Here is a 21,136-nt window from a genome sequence, read left to right on the forward strand (position 1 = left end):
AGCTCCATAAGCTGAGGCCAGCTCACTCTGTCGTGTCGTCCAAATGCTTTGATACCCACACGAGACCACGGGCAGCAGGTAAGACCACCAGTGCACGGCCACATGGAGATTGTGCAAATATCCCTGGACATGATGAAGATCTGAAATGCCTGGCCGAAGCAGTGGGAGCCACAGGTTCAAGTCTGGCTTAGGAAGAAGACTATGTCCTAGTGTCAGAAGCGAAGGCATCAGACGAGAATTGTGGGGGTGAGACCGCACCAGAAGAACTAACTGAGCTTAGAGTTGGCTGGAGGAACATGAGAGAGAAGTCCTTCTAGTTTCTGTTGCGAGCTCCTAGAGACAAAGAAATCATTCATTCATTCATATTCTACTGACTCTTCCACTGGTCATGTAGTATATGATGGTACCAAGTATGTCTCCTTGACTTTAATTTAGCCCATATACACATTTATGTTGTGTGGTTTGCGTGTGTCTTCATATGTGGGACCGAGGGAAAGGGGTTCATACCTGTCCAGTAAGTCGCTGGCATCCTGGGAAAAATAAGATGACAATCAGTCAGTTACTAGGTTCTCGCCACTGACTACCCTTCCTAGTTCATGCTGGAGAGCCACTCTGCGTGCTGCCGTGAGAGCATAGCACCCCTTCTCACTCCGTTGTATCATGGTGTAGCCCTGTACAAGCCATACTCAACACACACACACACACACACACACACACACACAGAGAGAGAGAGAGAGAGAGAGAGAGAGAGACCACGTGCACCCACACACATGCATGTCCACACCGAAACTACCACACATCTCAGAAGTACCCCCCTTACACCTCCCAGAAGGAACCTATAGGCAGGCTGTTTACTATTCAAAGAATCCCTCTCTGAGTTTGGGGGTGTCTTAAGAAATACACCTTCAGGGTGCTGGCGTCCAGTTCCTTGGCCATCCTTTCCAGACTGGAAACCAGGATGCTGAGCTGTGCTACTGCCTCAGAGAAGTTAAAGACCTTGGCCACCTCCTCTGGTGGGTCCTCTCGTTGGTCCAGCCAATGCCGAGGGAGGGCCTTCTGCTGTTGCTCGGTTTGGTCTTGGTTCTGCTGCTCAGTTCTTAGCCTGTGGCTCCCCCAATCAACCTGAAAGCACAGAAGAGGAGCTACCCTGAGATTTGTTGGTAGAGGGCTCTCTCCTGGCTCTCTATGCACTGGACAGCTAGGTGGGAATACTGTCCTCAATTCCTCTTCCCACACAGCCTTGCCTCACCAGCAAGCACTGTACTTCAGAAGCAACTGGACTTTTCACAAAGCCCCCTGCTTCCCACCTCATAGTTTCAAGCACATCTATAGATATTGGGTCCTGCCACAGTGGAACACACACACACACACACACACACACACCACTCAGCCATGTTCTTTTAATGTCTGATTTCAACCCTGGAAGTGAGGAAAGAGCACCCAAGTGAGTGAGGGGGATAGAAAAATGATTGCCAAGAACAGATTGAAGTCTCATGAGTAATCAACTATCTGTCTTGATTCTCACCGAGTACCAAGGCAAATAGGTGTTCCTCCTTAAGGAAATAAAAAAAAGATGCAAGGGGGTTGGGGATTTAGCTCAGTGAGAGTGCTTGCCTAGCAAGTGCAAGGCCCTGGGTTCAGTCCCCAGCTCCGGAAAAAAAAAGGAAAAAAAAAAAAAGAGAGAGAGAGATGCAAGGAGGTGAGAAGGCTTCTCGTTCTGTTCACCAATCTTGAAACCAAGCCCCAAACCAAGTTTTTCAACCTGCATGATCACAGTTCCACAACTGTGACCGCTCCAGGGACAGTTGTCCACAACAAAGGGAGAGGCCCTGCAGAACTAGACCATCCCTGCAACTCAGACACCTACCTGCAGAGCCTGGAGCATCTTCTCTTCCTGAGCCTTCAGCCGTTGAAGGTCCCCAAGGTCCTTTCTGAGCTTCCTGCTTCTACGATTGAGTCTTTCCTAGAGATAGACACAGGTGGAGGGTGAGGCAGTATCCACAGGGGAATCCTCCACAGAGCACAGTGGGCCCTTGGGTGATACTAAGAATTAACACCAAAACCAGGTCTGGTGCTGTTCACCTTTAATCCCAGCACTTCGGGGACGGAGGCAACTGTACTGAGTTTGAGGCCAGCCAGGTCTACGTAGTGAGACCCTGTTTTAAAAAAACAAGACAAAGCCATTTCTGGGGGATGGCTCAGCACATAAGAGCACTTGCTGGTCTTCAGAAGACCTGAGTTCAGTTCCCCCTGCCCACATTAGACAGCTACAACTGCCTGTCACTTCAGTTTTAGGGAATTCAATACCTTCCTCTCTTCTGACTTCCAAGGAGACACACACACACACACACACACACACACACACACACACACACACACACCCCACATACATACAAACAATGCTTTTTAAAGAAAGCAGATATAAATAATGTCAGTAACTCTAAATGGGTGAAGCAAGATACTATTTACCGTGTTTAAAACGAGTAAGATAGAGTTCTGCTTTTATAAACATATTTAAAGATGTTTTTCTTATTTTTCGATTATGTGTACGAATATGTGTCTGTATATGAATATGTGCATGTGTAAAAGGGTACCCAAGGAGCCCTAGAAAAGCAGCAGCACCAGATCCCATAGAGACAGAATTAATTACAGGTGGTTGTGAGGTGAGCCACCTGGTGTGGGTGCTGGGAACCAAACTTAGGTCTTCTGGAAAAGCAATATTCCCTCTTAACTGCTTAACCTGCAACTCCTGCAAAAGCACACACATCCCCTTCCTCCTCCTCCTCCTCCTCCTCCTCCTCCTCCTCCTCCTCCTCCTCCTCCTCCTCCTCTCTCTCTCTCTCTCTCTCTGTGTATGTGCGTGTACATGTCTGTCTGTCTGTCTGTCTGTCTGTCTGCTGTTGTTGTTGCAGAGACAGGGTTTCACAATGTAGCTCAAATTGGTTTGGGATTCAAATATCAGCCTGACTCTGCCTCTAACTGCTGAGGCTAAAGGTTTGCACCACCACACCTGGCTCCAAACCATTACTTTGGACGTGAACGTGAGAAAGTAATTAAAGAAATTTTAAACAAACCCTAACTATGAATTCTCCCTGAACTTGGATTCTGCCTCTGCTCCCCACACCCTGTCTTCGTCCTGGTGCAGTTCATTGTCTGGTCTCAGCCTCCGAGTCACTTCTCGCCAGGCCTTGGTTGGTCACTCTAGGAAGGACCGATTATTCTCCTTCTTAGAGCATAAACATTTGCAGTTCTTTTGGTTTCTCGTCCGCCTTTCTGATAAGTGCGGTTGGTTTTGTTTACGTACGCACAGCAGACGCTCACCGTCTTCCTTATAAGACCAAGTATCCGTATTCATTTTTCTACACTTCCTGTTACTACTGACAGGTGGACTTGAAGTCATGAATCACCTTTGCCCTTCCTCCCAATGCCTGGCATGACACCGTACAGACAGCACAGACTTGAGTTAATCATTCAACAATGGAGGAGCCCTGACCTTGCACACCTGACTCATGGGAAGCCCTGCTCCCCTACTATAGACTTAATAGTCACAGTAGAACATGACTCTTCTACCTTTCTGAATCATCTTGTACATTCAATTTTGATTTAGACTCCCTCGTCTGTTGTTCCACAAGGTGACAACGTTCTTTAAAAGCCAACTATCTGAAAGATTTTGGAAGTTTACCCTTCAGAGCTGAGGAAGGAGTTCGGTGCTAGAACATCTACCTGGCATGTGTGGGGCCCTGGGTTCAAACCACAGCTCCACAAGGGAAAAAAAGGAAAAAGAAGATAAAAGAGTATTCAGCCTTCACTCTTGGATAGAAAGACCTGATGGAGAAGTATATACAGGGCAGACAGGGAGAGGTCAGCTTCGGCTTCCACCATGATGATGTCCCTGAAGCTTCAGGTTGTGTATCTGCTTGGCAACGGTCATTCTCAGTCTTGGGCATTAATATGCAGATCTGGCTGACAACAGAAGTTAGATAGAAGCTGAGTGACGATAGACGCTTGGTCAGAACTTCTGAAGCAGAGGGGAGTTAGAGACTGGGATCCTGGGGCTGGGGATGCAACCACAATATACAGACAGCAGGATGAGGGAATGGGTGAGGCCACTCTACGGGAGACATTGGATGACTAGAACTCATCTTAAGGATATGACATCATAAGGAAATATCAGAACCATTCCATTTTGACGTCCCCAGAGGACACAGGTTTCTCTAGCAGATTAGCAGGTATACAAGGTATGCCTTTGACTCATTAATCTTCTGGGTAACTGACAAGAAAAATAGACCAATGCTGAGAAGGAGGTATAACGTGTGAGGCCTTGAGTTCAAACCCTAGACCTGAGTTTTACGATTAGTTGTGAAAAGAATGGGAGAAGAAAGAAAGAACTAAGGTTTGGAAAGAAAATGATGGAACCTAGCAAGAAGTTTTGGGCTGGGCAAAATGGCGGAAAAAAGAAAAGCTAAGTGTGGTAACATATATCTGTAATTCCAGCACCCAGCAGGCTAAGGCAGGAGGATTGCCATCAGTTACAGAAGAACTGAGACTACAGAGTGAGGTCCTGTCTGGAGGAACACAAACAAACAATGGGGCTGGAGTGATGGCTCTGTGGTTAGAGCCCTTGCTGCTCCTGCAGGGGACCTGGAACCCAGATGGCAGCCCACAACCGCTTCTAACTCTAGTTCCAGGGGACCTGATGGCTTCTGGTCTCCTCATATACCGGGCATGCGCGTGATGCACATGCAGGCAAAACACTTGTGCACATATAGCAGGCACCATGTAGTAAAAATAAACTAAATTACACAAAGTAAAAAAAAAAAGAACCTGCCCATATTACAAATATATAACAGCTTAACATGGTGGATCTGGTGGCATATGCCTCTAGTCTTGCTACTCTGGAGGCTATAGCACAGGGATAAAAAGTAAGGTTCTGTCTCAAAATAAAAAGGAAAAGAGAAGACTGTATATTTAGCATAGCATGCTTACCTCACCTGCATGTACAAGACCCTAGGTTTAATTTTTATCCTTAGTACTATGGGAGGAAGAGGAGAAGGAAGAGGAAGGGAAGAAGAATGGAAAAAAGAAGGAAAAAGAGGAGACGAGAAGGAGGAAGAGGAGAGGGGGTTGGCACACAGGCAGGATACAAGGAATAATAGGATAGGACAAGATCTACATGGAGGACTCAACAAATGGTGGTGGGACAATTTGCTATAATTTGGAAAAGGTAAAGTTACATTTCTAGCTTATACTTTCACCAGAATTATCTTGGATATTTTAACTTCTCCAAAACACACGCTAAAATATATTCATCATGACATTCTGTGTAACGTAAAAACAATAGCCTGTGAGCAACCCAGTTTTCTAACTTTTGCTCTACTCATGGGGTCAGGCAAAAGGCAGTTGTTGAAAGATGTCCAAGAGATCTGGATGCACTGATGGGGGGAAAATGGGGAAATGTCCAAAACACATTTTTAGATGGTAAAAACAAGACATAGGGAAAGGTGGCAGGAGCAGAAAGATGGCTCAGTGGGTAGAGGCACTTGCCACCAAGTCTCACAATCTGAGCCCGGTCTTTACAGCCCACATAGTAAAAGGAGAGAACTGACTTTATAAAGCTGTCCTCTGGCCTCCATGTGCATGCCATGACACATCCCGACCAACACAGCATATAGACACACAATAATTCATTGTTTTTATTTTTATTTTTTTGAAGTACTGAGGATCGAACCCATGGCTTCATTTTTGTCAAGCAGGCACTCTACCTCTGAGCTACATCCCTAGTGTGTGTGTTTCTCTGTCTCTCTATCTGTCTGTCTGTCTGTCTGTCTGCCTGTCTCTCTCTCTGAGTGTGTGTGTGTGTGTGTGTGTGTTTTCAACAGATAAAAAAAATCAATTTTTATTCTTAAGGAATGCAATTAACAACAGAACAGGATTAAATGAATTAATATAAATATTTAAAAGTATTTTAAAAATCGAAAATTGTAACAAGAACATATAACTATTAAACAACAAAAGGAAAACTTCAATGAAAATCATAACAAAATATTTCTAAACAGCATATTCTTAACGAACATTTAGAAGCACAGATGTATTGCTGTTTCTCCTCTAGCACACATAATGAAAGGCGGTCCCCCAAGTTGTCTCTCAAGTGGGGTTTTCTGAAGAAGAAAGTGAATAAGACCCTCAGGTGTTCTACCCTGATACTCTAGGCCAACAACTTTGGATTTAAAAAGCGTTCACGGGGAGGACATGGTCAACAGACTTATCAATTCCCCTATTTGAAACACCAAATGCCCCAGAAGTGCCAGTAGGTTACAGGCTTAATCTTGGTCTGCCGGCTCCAAATAGCCTTGGAACTGTAGAAAAATGTTTGTAACACACAACCTCTAATATGTAAAACTATGGATGACCCTGCCAGTTAGAGGAAGTCAGAGGAGTTCTAAGAACTAAGGTCATTGCCAGGGAGCACAATTCTCTCCCTGTTATTACTGTCAGATATCCACTGTATTTAAGAAGCAATGAGAGTGAAATACATTGATGCCCTGTCTAAATTCAGAAAAGTTGGACCCTCCATGACTCCTGATGGTGTTATTATGTCAATGTAACATAACAAATCCACTTTATTTTTTTAATGTGCAGAAATTATTGCTACTATACTTCACTACAAATCATATCTATACACATTATGAGCTTTGATTATGAAAGCTCAGAGTAAAAATCCTTAGTGACATAGCCTTACAGTCAAAAACAACATTCACATGGCAATTATTAGCCAGTGAAGCACCCAATGCTCAGAGCTGATAATGTCCCACTGACCAGCGTTCATTTAAACACATCCTTCACAGAGAGAGGGAAAAAAGAGCCAGCTTTCCAAGGCTCGTCACAAAGGATTCTCATGTTCTGTGGATATAAAAACAAACAAAAAAACAAACAACAACAAAAACCCAAAAACAACAAAACCAATGCAGGAGAGGGTAATACCAGAAAGTCAAGCATGCCAAGAGGGGTCTCATTCGAATTAAAACCTAAAGCCAAGGTACCACATAATCACATCACCAACTAGTTTTGGATAGTACTATATGAGCCTTATCTTAAATGAAATCTACTGCACAATAGAGCATCAATAAATTAAAGGTCAGAGTGCACAAACCCAAATCAGTGGCAATTTGTAAAAAGCGAAATCATCATTGTCAGCTGCAAAGTTTGCCCAGTCAAACTGTTTGATTAAAATCACTGGATCAAGTAGTTTGTATATTTTTAAAACCTGTCAGCCTCTAAAGTTCCTTTTTATTATGAGGCGTCAGTTTTCTTAGTAAGATCCAACAGTTACTTAAGTGGATGAGTGAAGGCAAGTAATAGTTGGTTTGGTTAGGGAAGAACAGGAAAAGTAGATGCCATTATTCTAGCAAAAACAAAACAAAACAAAACAAAACAAGCCCAAAATAATGAAACAACCAAGCAACACTAAAACCACATCACACAGATGGATCTTCATGCTTTCCTCTGGGTAACTAGTGTGTGTGTGTGTTTTAAAAACATACTGGTATTTTGAGGAAGGATAGATCAAAAGAAACCCAATGCCAGTTACCTCTGAAGACTGTGAATAAGTAAAAACAGGGGGGAGAGATTCATTATAATTTTTTACATTTATTTATTTGGAAGGGGCACACGCTGTAGGGCTTGTGTGGAAGTTAGTGGACAGTGGTGGGAATCATTTCCAACCTTCTACCGTGAGTCCCAGAGATCAAACTCAGGGGATGCAATTTGGTTACACACTCCTTTACCCTCAGTAGTCTTCTATCCCATGGGCACGAGTTTTAGTGTTGTCTAAATTTACTACCAAAAGCATGGATACTTTTTAGACAAATAAATAAATAAAACGAGAAACAGCAGTCATTATCAGGGAAGGAAGGAAATGGGGAAATAGGACATCTTGTACAAGTTTTCAGGTTTCAAATCTTTGCAAGATAACAGCACAAGTAAATCTTGATTGCATGTCTAGACTAGCTTCTAGAACCATCCACCAGGGAACTGTATAATCTTTGTCAAGAAGTGGTTCTTATTTCTAGTACAACATCTCATTAACTAGTACATTATCTAACACAGCATCTCATTGTCTAGCACAGCATCTCATTAACTAGTACATTATCTAGTACAGCATCCTATTGTCTAGGGCAGCATCTTATTAACTAGTATATTATCTAGTGTAGCCTAAGTAAACACAGTGGCCCATATTTCCTGAGTCTTCACCATCACTGTGGTACTGTGGTAGGATCACCTATAAACTCACAGAGGCCTGGAAACCCTGATATTAGCAGAGAGGTACACAGAAAAGCAAAGACCAGAGCCCCAGAAAACTCAAAGGAGATGTCATTTACAGTTCCCAATCCTCTGTGAGAATTTGAGCTTAGGAAGGGGCCCGGTGTGGTGACACAGTCTTACCTTGTAGTGGCTGATGGCATTTTCAATGGAGAGCTCAGTATGGGCCTGGTGTTCAGGGGACTGGAGGCATTCCTCACACAGGAGATGTCTGCTAGACTCACAGAACCTGCACACCCTCTTCTGGTGAGTGTGGCAGATGTAATTGTCTCCAAGGACTGTCTCCGAACAGGGCTTCCTGCAGACTGGGCAGCTGAGAACCCCGGAGACCGAAGCCTTATCCATGTGCCGGATCAGGCACATGCGGCAGAAGAGGTGTCTGCAGTCGGTGCTCACAGCCTCCTTCAGGGGATCCAGGCAGATAGGACAAATGTCCTGGTTGTCCTTGTCAAGAGGGACCATGGTCCCACCTCACTAGTCTCCCCACTGGATCTTTTGAAGGCCAGATAGTCCCAGGTGAGAGGGTTCAGTGGAAGCTGATCTGGAGCAAGATAGAGCGGACTCAGGCCTGGACTTCAAGCCACTGTCCACGCTGTATCAGAGAGTCTAGAATATTCTATATTCTTTGTACAGGTGATCCAAACCCCAGTTCTGTTTCGAGAGTTTTCTGTGGAATCTTCTTACAGTTCAAAGTTAAATTTTAGGCCACCTCGTTATTGTCATGGCCAGAAGTAAACTATCAAAGACACACACTGACGACAAGCCGTCCCTACTGTGTGGCTGATAGGGAGAGTTCAGCCAGAGCTTTATGCTTTCCTCCTGAGCTGGTACCCTACAGGGTTCACTGCTACTGTGTGATACCACCAACCACTTGAGGTGGAACCTTGTCAGTGACTCTTTATTAACCATCAAGTTTTCCAAGACGGCAATGATGTCACGTTGAAAGAGAAAGAAAACAGGAGAGGGGGTGGGGGAGGGAGGGAGGAAGTGACAGAGGGAGGGAAGGAGGAGGGAAGGAGGAGGGAGGGAGAGAAAGGGAGAGAGGGGGAGAGGGGAGAGAGAGAGAGAGAGAGAGAGGGAGAGAGAGAGAGAGAGAGAAAGAGAGAGAGAGAGCAACTCTTTGTCCTTTCTTTTCAAACAACTTCCAAGGATGACCTAAAGAAGGAAGTGCCTCCTCTTCCTCTTCCTCCTCCTCCTCCTCCCATTTCTTACCTGAGCACCCTCCCCAAAGTATCTCTCTTACTACCCCTACCTCAAATCTCTCCTTCTCAACTTCATTTTCTTGGTCTCCAGACCTAGGGAGAAGACCAGCAGGCGAGCCGGTCTTCTTGAATCTTGCCAATGATCTATACTCACATGCCTATAAAACTAGGGGGAAGGTGAAGTGACTCTCCCTGCTTCAACACCGAATTATCAGGAAGATAAAGATACACATGAGCTGCACTCAGTGAGCAGCAAAGATGGACTTTGTTGCAGGGTGTGGCCATCTTTTCTTCTGGGGGAAGAGGAAAGTCTTCAGTGCCTTTAATGCAAATCTCACAGAACTTCCATGCAAATTGCATCAACTTGTAGAATGAGCCCCGAGAACATGTGGAACCACAAATTCTAGATGAGTCACACGACCATGACACCTGGGTGACGCTGGGGACGGTTCCCATAGTTGTCCTTAACGATCCCAGCTTCAACAGTGATGGTGCCTGGGGGATACCACTAGGTATATATGACTCTTCTGATTGCTGTGACCAAACACTCATCAAGAAGTAAGCTAAGGGAGGAAGGGTTTATCCAGGCTTACGTTTGAGGCTACTGTCCATCATGGAGGAGAAGGCGTGGAGGTAGGAGTGGCTGGAAGACCGTAGGGTGGTTGTTCACATCTGGGTGTATCGTGAAGGTGAAAGAGATACCTGCTGGGGCTCAGCTGGCTTTCTCTCACTTCCCCCTTGAGGTCCCAGCTCACGGAGCAATACCACTCATGTGAATACAGGTCTTCCCTCCTTATTTAAGTCTATCTGGAAATACCCTTATTGACATACCCAAAGGCGGTCTTCATTGATGCCCTGGGTAGTTTCACTGCCCCTCCTTACAAAGGCAGCTGCCCATGCTGCATTGGGGGAGGCAGAGTTATATCTCCCCACCGTTTTATGCCCTGTAAACTTAGCCTAGTTTCTTTCAGGCTCTGCAGTCCTGTGAGAGAAACGTCTAAGTTGTCAGAATACAAACCAAATGGATTTATGTTAGCCTAACCATGACTGTAGTCATGCTTGTTGTAACAAGCAGCATTTCTCATTTTGGTGGGGGAGGGGGACAGGGGGATGGTCACCGTTGAGACAGAGTCTCATGAAACCCAGGATGGCCTTGAGCTCTCTATGTAACCAAGGATGACTTTTGACTTCTAATCCTCCTGCCTCCGCCTCTCAAGTTTTGAGATTACAGGCATGAGTCACCAGTGCTGGGGGTTGAACCCAGGGTTTCATGTATGCCAGGCAGGTACCCCGCATCTGAGGAACATCCCCGGCCTTATGGCTCCGATTTTTTTGAATTTGTACTGACAATTCTAAACAAATCCTCGAGATATTTTATCAGCTTACATGTGAAGTGATGACTGACACTTAGGATCATTACTGGTTCCCCTTGGATTCTCTCTGATGGCCGCTGGTTCTTCCTCATCTCTGACCATGTTAGAATTTTGATTCTGGTGGGGGGCCATCTAAAGAGAGTCAGGGTATCCTTCCCTTTGGCTACCAGACTAATGGACCCTGTACTGGCTGGTTTTGTGAGTCAACTTGACACAAGCTGGAGTTATCGCAGAGAAAGGAGCCTCCCTTGAGGAAATGCCTCCATGAGATCCAGCTGTAAGGCATTTTCTCAATTGGTAATCAAGCAAGGGAGGGCCCAGCCCCTTGTGAGGGTGCCATCCCTGGGCTGGTGGCCTTGAGTTCTATAAGAAAGCAGACTGAGCAAGCCAGGGGAAGCAAGCCAGTAAGAAACATCCCTCCATGACCTCTGCATCAGCTCCTGCTTCCTGACCTGCTTGAGTTCCAGTCCTGACTTCCTTTGGTGATGAACAGCAATGTGGGAGTGTAAGCTGAATAAACTCTATCCTCCCTAACTTGCTTCTTGGTCATGATGTTTGTGCAGGAATAGAAACCCTGACTAAGACAGACCCCAAAGAATTTCTAGGAGCCTCACAGTGGCGGAGATAAAGGATGAAGCCTCCTGTTGGAAAAGGAGGTTCCCACAGCTCCGCTGGACTCACTTCCTATAAATCTACATAAATTAACATATGCGTGTTCCCTGGCCTTGCTTATTTCTGTTATAGATTTGTAAGAGTGCTATAGAAGAGAAGGAAAGAGTTTTTCTTTCTCTTTGGGCCAAACTAAACAAAGCCACTCTTCTTTAAGAATTTCTGTTTCCATGGACACACCCATAGCTCCAGCTGCATATGCAGCAGAGGATGGCCTTGGTGGGCACCAATGGGAGGAGAAGCCCTTGGTCCTGCCAAGGCTCGAACCCCTCCCCCCCAGCCCAGTATAGGGGAATATCAGGGTGGGGAGGGGGGAAGGGTTGAGTGGATAGGTCGGGGAACAGCCTCATAGAAGAAGGGGCAAAGGGAGTAGGATACAAGGTTTATGGATGGGAAATGGGGAAAGGGAATAACATTTGAAATGTAAATAAATTTTTAAAAAATTCAATAAAAATAAAAATCTAAACCAAAATAATTTGTTTCCTGGTTCCTTTTCCGATACAGGGAAACTGTGTGGCTAGAGGATTTAATTCACTTAAGGACCTAATCACACTCCTTCCTTTGTACAGTGAAGTGAACAAAACAGGGCCAGGCTCAGAATTCACTCTCCTTCTTGTAGTTAACCACACTAGTTAACTACTAGTTAATGGGGTTTTGAATCCCCGCCCCAGCCCCTAGCCCCGTTTGATTCCTGTTTTGATCTCCTTATCAACTTTATACATAATTATCCTTAGACATCATCTCATGAGCTCAAGTTCAGTGTACCTTCTAGATTGTTCTAGCCTGAATTACCTGAAAATCTGCCCAAAAATAGAGCCATGACTCCTTCAGCCATGACTACTTCAGACAGTAGGTGGTGCTGCCTCCCAAGTTAGGACTTGGCTTCAGAACCTCTTGTAAGGGTTGAAAGCTGCTGCCACTCCCCGTTCTCTCTCTCTCTCTCTCTCTCTCTCTCTCTCTCTCTCTCTCTCTCTCTCTCTCTCCTCTCTCTCTCCTTTGTGTGTGTGTGTGTCTCCCCCTCTACCTCTCTTTCCCCCCCTCTCCTTTCCTTTCCTTCTCCCTCTCCCTCTCTGAATTTATCTGTGTGAATGTGTACCTTGTGCATAATGTCCATGGATATCAGAAGAGGCTCTAGGAGCCTCTGTAACTGGTGTTATAGGCAATTGTGAGCCATGTGGGTGCTGGGAATCAAACATGGGTCCTCTCCAAGAGCAACAAGTGCTCTTATGTAGAGCTATTCACGAGGCTCCCAGGCTGTTTCTTTTAGAAATTATGGCTGAGGCTGGAGAGATGACCCAGTGAATAAAAATGCTGGTCACACAAGTTTGATGACCCAGATCATCACATTTCCATCCCTAGAATACATTTAAAAAGCTGGATGTGGTGGTGCATATGTGCAATTCCAGAACTCCCAAGGCAAGATGGGGGGCAGTAGAGTGATAAGAAACTTTCAGGAGCTAGCCTGGAGTACTCTTCACAGAAGAGACAAGACAGGCCATGTCTCAACCAGATGGAAAGTGAAAACAGACTCCTGAAGTTTGTCCTCTGTTCTTTACGTGTTCCTATGACATATAGGCTATGGCATGGTTAGTATACACTCACACACACACATGCACACATAAGCACACACATATGCACACACACAAGCACACACACATGCACATACATTCACACACACGCGCACATGCACACACACACATGCACATAACAAAAAAGAACAAATCTGGCTGTGAGGTCTGTGGTACTCTGTTGGTAGAGTGTCTGCCTAGCAGACATGAGGTTTGATATCCAGCAGCACATAAAGCTGGGCAGGATGGATGAATAGTTTTAATCCCACCACTTAGAAGGTGGAAGTCAGAGGATCCAAAGTGCAAGGTCATCCTTACCTATATCTTGAGTTGGAGGCCAACCTGAGGCCCGACCGAGGAGGAGAATGTACCTGTGAGAAATCCTAGCTACTCTGCAGTTGTGTCCTTTGATAAACCCCCACCCTCTATCCAAAATGTAAACACCAACTCCAGGGAACTGCCAGGCAACATGTTGAATACAGCTACACAATCCGGAGGGCACTTAGGGAAACTACAGAAAGGTTTGAGGCTCTAAGTTTGAGCATAAAGATCCCAGAAAAATGAGGCAGCTTTTGGGACTCAGGAGACACGGAGGGCTCTTGGCAGAAGCTCCTGAATTCTACCCAACGACCTGGAGGAAGAATCTCAAACACTTAGCAGTGGTCTCAGGTAGAGTGAAGTATGAAAAACTGAATTCAAGCTGAGGTGACTCGAGTCTGTGATCCCAGCACTAAGGAGTTAAAGGCAGGGGTTCAAGAACGTTCTTAGTTATATAGTGAGTTGGAGGTCAGCCTGAGCTACAACAGGTTGATTTCCAAAGCCAACAACAGCAATAATAATTGACCAAAATGAATCAGGGGATGGTAGAACATGCACGTCTGTGACCCCCGCCATTTAGGAGACGATCAGGAAGCTGTGGTACAAAACCGCGGTGGCCGCAGTCTCTTCAAATCGCCTGAAAACAGATTTTAAGTGTTATCGCTATAACAGAAACAAACAAAAATCCAATTAGCTCGAAGTATATTGAGGTAATTAGTCATTCGCTAGATAAACAATCCTCGTTTACGGTCCTAGGAGGCGTCCAGAAAGCACAACAGATGGAGCGGTGTGGACATCTGGGTGGTGGATGCTGTAAAGAGGGACGTCCCTGCCTCTGGAGTGGAACCGGTAGGATCATCTGGCTTGTTAGACACACCCGTGTCAACAAAAGCGTAAGGGTACGCTATTACACGCTTCCTTGACATAGAGCAATAGGTGAGCTTTCAAACTCACTGAGCCTGCAGCAAAAGGAGTTAGCAAATGCACAGAATAAGGTTGGTGAGGCGTCAGACAGAAGCAGGAGCCTGGCAAGAGCTGATGTGTATCCCTGTCACGGCTGTGTGTGGCATCCACAGCCAAAGTCCTCACAAGGCCCTAGATGGGCCGTCACTGTATGTTCACACAGTCATCTGATTTTTGTAAAATCCGCAGTGTGTGTGTGTGTGTGTGTGTGTGTGTGTGTGTCTGTGTGTGTGTGTGTGTTTTATTTATTTTATGTATGTGAGTACACTGCAGCCATCTTCAGAGACACCAGAAGAGGGCATCAGATCCCATTACAGATGGTTGTGAGCCACCATGTGGTTGCTGGGAATTGAACCCAGGACCTCTGGAAGCCCAGCCAGTGCTCGTAATTGCTGAGCCATCTCTCCAGCCCTGTGAAATGTATTCTAACCACAGTTGTGTTTGCTGATTCATTCCAAACAGGTTTTTCCTGGTAATGATTGGCATTTAGGGTTCAGGCTGAGGGCAATGAAAGAGGGCCTGTGTGTGGCTTGCATTTACTGAGGCGCCTGGTGCATGTGTATTGAGTTAGTGACAGCTGACTCCATGGAGAAGTGGCTTTTCCAGAATAATGCTGCCTGCTGACACCACACCCGACACCAGAGACTAAAGGGTAAAGTCAGAGGACCTGTGACATGAGACACCATAGGTCTGTGGATAAACCAATCTCATCAGTGTTCCAGTCAAAAAGGTTCTTCCTCAGGAGTCTACAGTGCAATGTGTAAGACTGTGTGTATATCATGAGTTACAACTACTTCTTACAGTCCTCACGTAAACTCTGTGGAGGTTATTGTGACGTCAAAAATTTTAACAAAAATTGTAGATTATTATAACAAAGTATCCTGAACTGGAGAGATGGCTCACCAGTTCAGAGAGTTCGCTGCTCTTCCAGAGGACTGAAGTTCAGTTTCCGGCACCCATATCAGCTGGTTCACAACCGCCTATCGCTCCAGTTGAAGGCATTGGACTCATCTTTCTGAGCTCCACAGGCACTACCACATATGGTATGCATACACAGACACCCACACATATGCACTCCTGCTCACACATGCTCAGACATACACAGACACACACAGACACAGACACAGACACACACACACACACAAAAGTTTTTTTTTTTTAAAGAAAAAAGTTTTTCAGTTCCTAACAGAATAGAAACCTACTGAATTAAAATAGTGGTTGTCAATTTTCCTAATAGAGTTCTTTATACAGTTTCCTGTAATACAGTTCTTCATATTACGGCGACCCTCCAACCACAAAATTATTTTTGTTACTATTTCATAATTGTAATTTTATGGAGGAGCAGTCTCTCAGTTCCTAAGACCATCAGGAAAATCTGTTTTCCACAGATTGAGAAACACCGAATTAAAGAGTTTGACTTCAAATAAAAAAAAACAAAAACAAAAACACATCCTATTTTTTTTTCTAATGTATGACTCTGTTGCTGTTTTCAGACACACCAGAAGAGGGCATCAGACCCCATGGCAGATGGTTGTGAGCCACCATGTAGTTGGGATTTGAACTCAGGACCTCTGGAAGAGCTGTCAGTGCTCTTAACCACCGAGCCATCTCTCCAGCCCACACATTCTATGTTTTTAAAGGGTTGATTGAAGGATGAGCTTCATGAGTACACGGGACCCTTTGAGTTCTTGTTGACTTATGATAAAATATTTGCATCTCAGAAGAAAGACTCACAATACACCTTAGCATTGCTAGGCGGATCTAACAATACACAGGTCACTGACCTTCGGTACTCGACAGAAAAACGTAAGGTTTCCTGCAGAGGGAAAAGTCAGAACGTACCGAAATCTCATGTAAAAAAAAAAAAATCTCTAAACAGATCCTGGAGAGAAATAGCAAGGGCAGTGTGGACTCAGCACTGAACTATCTCTTCAGCCCTGTTTTTATTTTATGGGACAAGGTCAAATGTAGTTCAGGATAGTCTCCTAATCTTCTTGCCTCTACTTTCCCGTTGCTGGGATGATAGCCATGTCTATCTTTTGTGCCTTGGGTCTTACACATTCTTGGTGACCCCGAAACATGCTCAGTTTCCTGGAAAACAGATATTGATGATTTAGAAGAAAGACTTAAGTGAAACAATATGAGAAAAAAAAATTAGAGTCACTCTTACCAAGGTTTTCCAGTTGTCATTGTTTCTTAAAGCATTATACAAAGAAAACAAAACTTGCCTGAAAATTAAATTCTGGGAGCTAGAGATATGGATCAGTGATTCAGAGCATTGACCACTCTAACAGAGGAACCAGGTTAAATTCCTAGTAGCCAAGGGGCAGCTCACAGCCAACCATCTATCTGTAACTCCAACTCTAGGAGATCCAGATGCCCTCTTCTGGCTTCCACGAGTATTGCACGTGGTTCACAGACAACGTCCAGACAAAATACCTATACACATAAAAAATTATTCATAGCAACACTGAAGACAAAATTCTTTTTTTGTTTCCCCCGGACCTGGGGACCAAACCCAGGGCCTTGCGCTTGCTAGGCAAGCGCTCTACCACTGAGCCAAATCCCCAACCCTGACAAAATTCTTAAATTAAAGAAACGACTTAATTTGAAAAAATATTTTTCCTCTAGATCTGACAGCTAAGTGTTAATGCAAGCTATAGAATCTTCCACAGATATTTGCTTTAATTCAGCCTTAAAGCAGATGAAATGGACAGGCCAGTAAGGTGTGGCCTTTCTGAACGTGTTCAGCTCTCAGCAGTTGCTATAATCAACGTGACGTCTACGTTAGGAGTGGATACTTTTGAGAAGGAGAGGAAGGGCTGTCGATGTTTATGACGGGACAAAGGTGAAGCGGAGACTGTCCCTGGCAAATGAGAAGGGACAATTGCTGGAGATATAGCCATAAAATTCCCCCACACCCTCTGTGACCTGATAATGGCCTTGCCTTGTGACCTCAGTGGTTGCCTGTGCAAGACCAGGCCAGTCAATATTCCAACCTAATGGGAAAGGGTTCCTACGGCCCTGTCTCACACTGAAGAGCTATTGGCAGTTGGTAGTTACTGGGGTTGTGGCACTGTAGTGCCCTTTGCTCCCGTGGGTGGTCCCATACCATTTGCATACAGTTAATACTAACTGAGCTCAGTGTGTTTTCTCCCCTCCTCCAACCCCCAATAACTATGTGCTATAAAAAATAAGGGGCCGGAGAGATGGCTCGACGGTTAAAAACACGCGTTTGGCTCCCCGTATAGACATAGTGACTCGTAAACATCTGGAATTCCTGTTCCAGGGAGGGTGTCCTTCTCCCCACTTCTGACCTCCTGACAGACATTTGAAATTGCCTTAACAGGAGCTCCAAGGTAGGGGCTTGCATAGCAGGGGGAAAGTCTTGAGTTCAGGCCAGCAGCAGAGAGGAAGAAAGTGGAGAACGGAGAGGAAAGGAGGACGGGAGACAAGATTCATAATGAAGCCCATTACATTGCATCCTAACTTTAAAAATGGTGGCTGAAGACGTGGCTTAATGTTTAAGAGCAGTTACACAGGATCCGGGGTCAGCTCCCAGCATCCACATTTCTGCTCACAACGAGTTACAACTCCAATTTCTATGGGAAGCCAGCTATCTTTTTTTTTTAACCTCCATAGGCACTAGGCATGCATACTATGTATGTGTATGTGTATGTGTATGTGTATGTGTATGTGTATGTGTATGTGTATGTGTATGTGTATGTGTATGTGTATGTGTATGTGTATGTGTGTGTCCGTGTATATATGCAGGCAAAACGCTCGTGTGCAATAAATAAATAAATAAATAAATAAATAAATCTAAAATGTTCTTATTTAAAAATTAACAGTTTGGTTTTTGATGACTGCGGAAGGAGAGGGAGGAAGGAGCACTGTCCTCCTGGGCACAAAAGAGCAGGAGGAAGGGTTAAGAAGTGTTGAGCTACCAGAGGGATTGTGGGTAACAGTGGTTAATACTTTCCTTGTCTGAGATAAAGGCCACAGGTCAGGCAAGCTGGGGGTTCTGAGAAGTACAGAGACAGAGGAAGGATCAGAGACCCTGGGGTCCCAGAGATAGGGAGGAAAACCCAACAGAAGGCAGGGTGGGGTGTGGGGTAAGAGATCTGCTAGGTCCGTGGATAAGAGCACTGACTGCTCTTCCAGAGGTCCTGAGTTCCATTCCCAGCAACCACATGGTGGCTCACAGCCATCTGTAATGGGATCTGATGGTAACGTGCCTTCCTGCGGGTGAGCCGTTCCACTCCCTGATGGCACCGGAATGGACTTTGACACCTTCTTCTGTTCTCTGAAACTGCTTTGGAAAGATATGTTTAATTAGTCCAAGGTCCAGGGAGTCTTGCTTTGCTTTATAGACAGCAGGCACTGGCAGTATCTGTTTGTTCTTGAGAGACAGTGAGGGAGGGCTGACCGTCTGTTTTCTTCTCTTTAGAATATTCCCCATTTAGGTCTGACTCTTTTCTGTCATTATTGACTTAACCCCCTCTCTTCCTGTGTCCTCCTCTAATCCTCCCATTGAGAGACTCTTCAACCTCTGTCTCCTGTTTCCGTCTCCCTTCCCAGCACCAGTGTCTGCCTTGGATTTCTGGGCTTTCACATCTCAGATTAGCCCTGCTGCTCTGTCATGGCAGACCCAAAGCTGGCCAGCCAACTGCAGGAGGATGTGACCTGCCCCATCTGCTTGGGAATTCTACAAGATCCTGTCACCATTGACTGTGGGCACAACTTCTGCCTGAAGTGTATCAATCAGATTGGGAAAACGTCAGAAAATATCCTGTGTCCTCTCTGCAAATGCTCTGTGAGTAAGAATACTTTCAGGCCCAATAAGCTGCTGGCTAGTCTTGCAGAGAAGATCCAGACTATGGATCCTGCTGACATCCAACAAGAAAAGGAAGAGGCAAGATGTCAGAAGCACAAGAAAAAGCTATATTACTTCTGCGAGCAGGATGGGGCGCTCCTCTGCGTAGTGTGTCGAGACTCCAAGGACCACAAATTCCACGATGTCACCTTGATAGATGAGGCTGTACAGAACTACAAGGTAGGCACCTGGGCCCTTCTCCGTCCCCAGCCCAGCAGGGTAGAGTTCACTTGGAGGCACTCCAGTTGATTGACATCCATTGCTGTACTTTGTGCTTGAGCTGACCATTGATAGCCAGGCCCGGTGGGCTCAAAGAACTGAGTTCTAGAAAATGCCAGTCTGTAACCAAGGCAAGAAGAAGAATCAGAATAGTACTCTGGGGGAAGTGAGATGACCCAGAGGGTAAAGGTGCCTGCCACTGAGTCAGAAGACTTGGCCTTGACCATTAGGACCCACATAGAAGGAGAAAATCTGTTTGCTCTCTGGGACATGCAAGATAAAAGGAGAGAACTCACCCCTGAAAGTTGTCTTCTGACTCTTACACAAACACACACACACACACACACACACACACACACACACACACACACACACACACACACACACACACACAGAGACACAGAGAGACACACACACACACACATACACACACACACACACACACACACACACACACACACAGAGAGAGAGAGACAGAGACAGAGACAGAGACACAGAGAGAGACACACACACACACACACACACACACATACACACACACACACACACACACACACACACACACACACACACACACACACATACACACACACATACACACACACACACACACACACACACACACACACATACACACACACACACACATACACACACACACACACATACACACACACACACACACACACAGACACACACACACACACACACACACACACACACACACACACATACACACAGAGAGACACAGAGAGAGACACACATACACACACACAAACACACACACCACACACACACACACCACAGAGAGAGAGAGACAGAGACAGAGAAACCATGGCACTCTGCAGAACTTGACCACACAATTAATTACAATGTACTAATTTTTAAACGCAAATTTTTTATTATTTTATTTATTTACATTGCAAACATCACCCCCCCTTCCAGATCTCCTTTCCTGGTCCCCGCTCCAAGAGTCCCCCACTCCATCCTCCATCCCTTTTGCTTCTAAGAGGGTGCTCCCCACACCCACTCCCACCTCACCCCTCTAGCATCCCCCTTCTCTGGGGCATCAAGCCTCCACAGGACCAAGCACATCCCCTCCCACTGAGGCCAGAGAAGGCCATCCTCTGCTACATATGTAGTGGGGGCCATGAAGCCGCCCCATGTGTATTCTTTGTCGAATGCAAATTTTAACTCAGAAGGTCTCATTCAAGTCCAGACCTTTCAGTCTACTTATAACCTTCAAGGAATCGTTTTTTTCCTCTCCCAGCCAGCCACTGCTAATTTACAAATGAGATAAAGCAGAGCCTGAGGCATCCAGATAAGACAGGGTTCTTCTACTCACAGAGCTCCATCCCCTGGTTGGTCCTGACCTTGCCTCTCTGTGAGGCAGATGAAACCTCTCTCTTAAAGAACTCGGTTGGGACAGATGAGAGGTCTTCCCCTGACAACACCAAAGTACCATCCAAATGATCATTCGTAATTAATATTTTCTCAAATTACTAAAGTTCCATCTCTTTTCATTACCTCCTTGTTCCTATCGAGATGGGGGGGGGCTCCCCAATAATGACATCAGCACCCTGGGACATCTTTCCTGCCTCCCAAGAGACAGAGCCTGACTGAAGCACC

The 21,136-nt window shown here is 45.3% G+C and overlaps 2 protein-coding genes across 2 annotated transcripts in view; one reads left to right on the forward strand and one right to left on the reverse strand.

Annotated features, from left to right (window-relative positions):
• Trim40 (tripartite motif containing 40) lies at positions 1 to 9,715 on the reverse strand. The gene is made up of 6 exons (XM_032889312.1): positions 9,572 to 9,715; positions 8,443 to 8,860; positions 1,868 to 1,963; positions 904 to 1,122; positions 508 to 530; positions 1 to 333 (listed from the first exon to the last, which is right to left on the reverse strand). The coding sequence occupies exons 2-6, from the start codon at positions 8,779 to 8,781 to the stop codon at positions 267 to 269; spliced, it is 744 nt and encodes a 247-aa protein (XP_032745203.1). The 5' UTR covers positions 8,782 to 8,860; positions 9,572 to 9,715; the 3' UTR covers positions 1 to 266.
• Positions 9,716 to 18,760: 9,045 nt separating this feature from the next.
• Trim31 (tripartite motif containing 31) overlaps positions 18,761 to 21,136 on the forward strand; it is a 10,590-nt gene continuing 8,214 nt past the window's right edge. The window contains exon 1 of the mRNA XM_032889316.1: positions 18,761 to 19,468. Coding sequence (XP_032745207.1) covers positions 19,055 to 19,468 — 414 coding nt within the window. The 5' untranslated portion in view covers positions 18,761 to 19,054. The remainder of the gene's footprint in view (positions 19,469 to 21,136) is intronic.

The sequence above is a fragment of the Rattus rattus genome, chromosome 18 (genome assembly GCF_011064425.1).
Source record: "Rattus rattus isolate New Zealand chromosome 18, Rrattus_CSIRO_v1, whole genome shotgun sequence".
NCBI classification, from domain to species: Eukaryota; Metazoa; Chordata; class Mammalia; order Rodentia; family Muridae; genus Rattus; species Rattus rattus.

Excerpts from the sequence above, each read along its gene's own strand:
- Trim40 (XM_032889312.1), bottom strand. The coding sequence starts at position 8,781 with ATGGTCCCTCTTGACAAGGACAACCAGGACATTTGTCCTATCTGCCTG. Across the intron at positions 1,964-8,442 it reads ATGCCATCAGCCACTACAAG|GAAAGACTCAATCGTAGAAG; the intron begins GTAAGACTGTGT and ends GTCTATCTCTAG. Across the intron at positions 1,123-1,867 it reads AGATGCTCCAGGCTCTGCAG|GTTGATTGGGGGAGCCACAG; the intron begins GTAGGTGTCTGA and ends CTGTGCTTTCAG.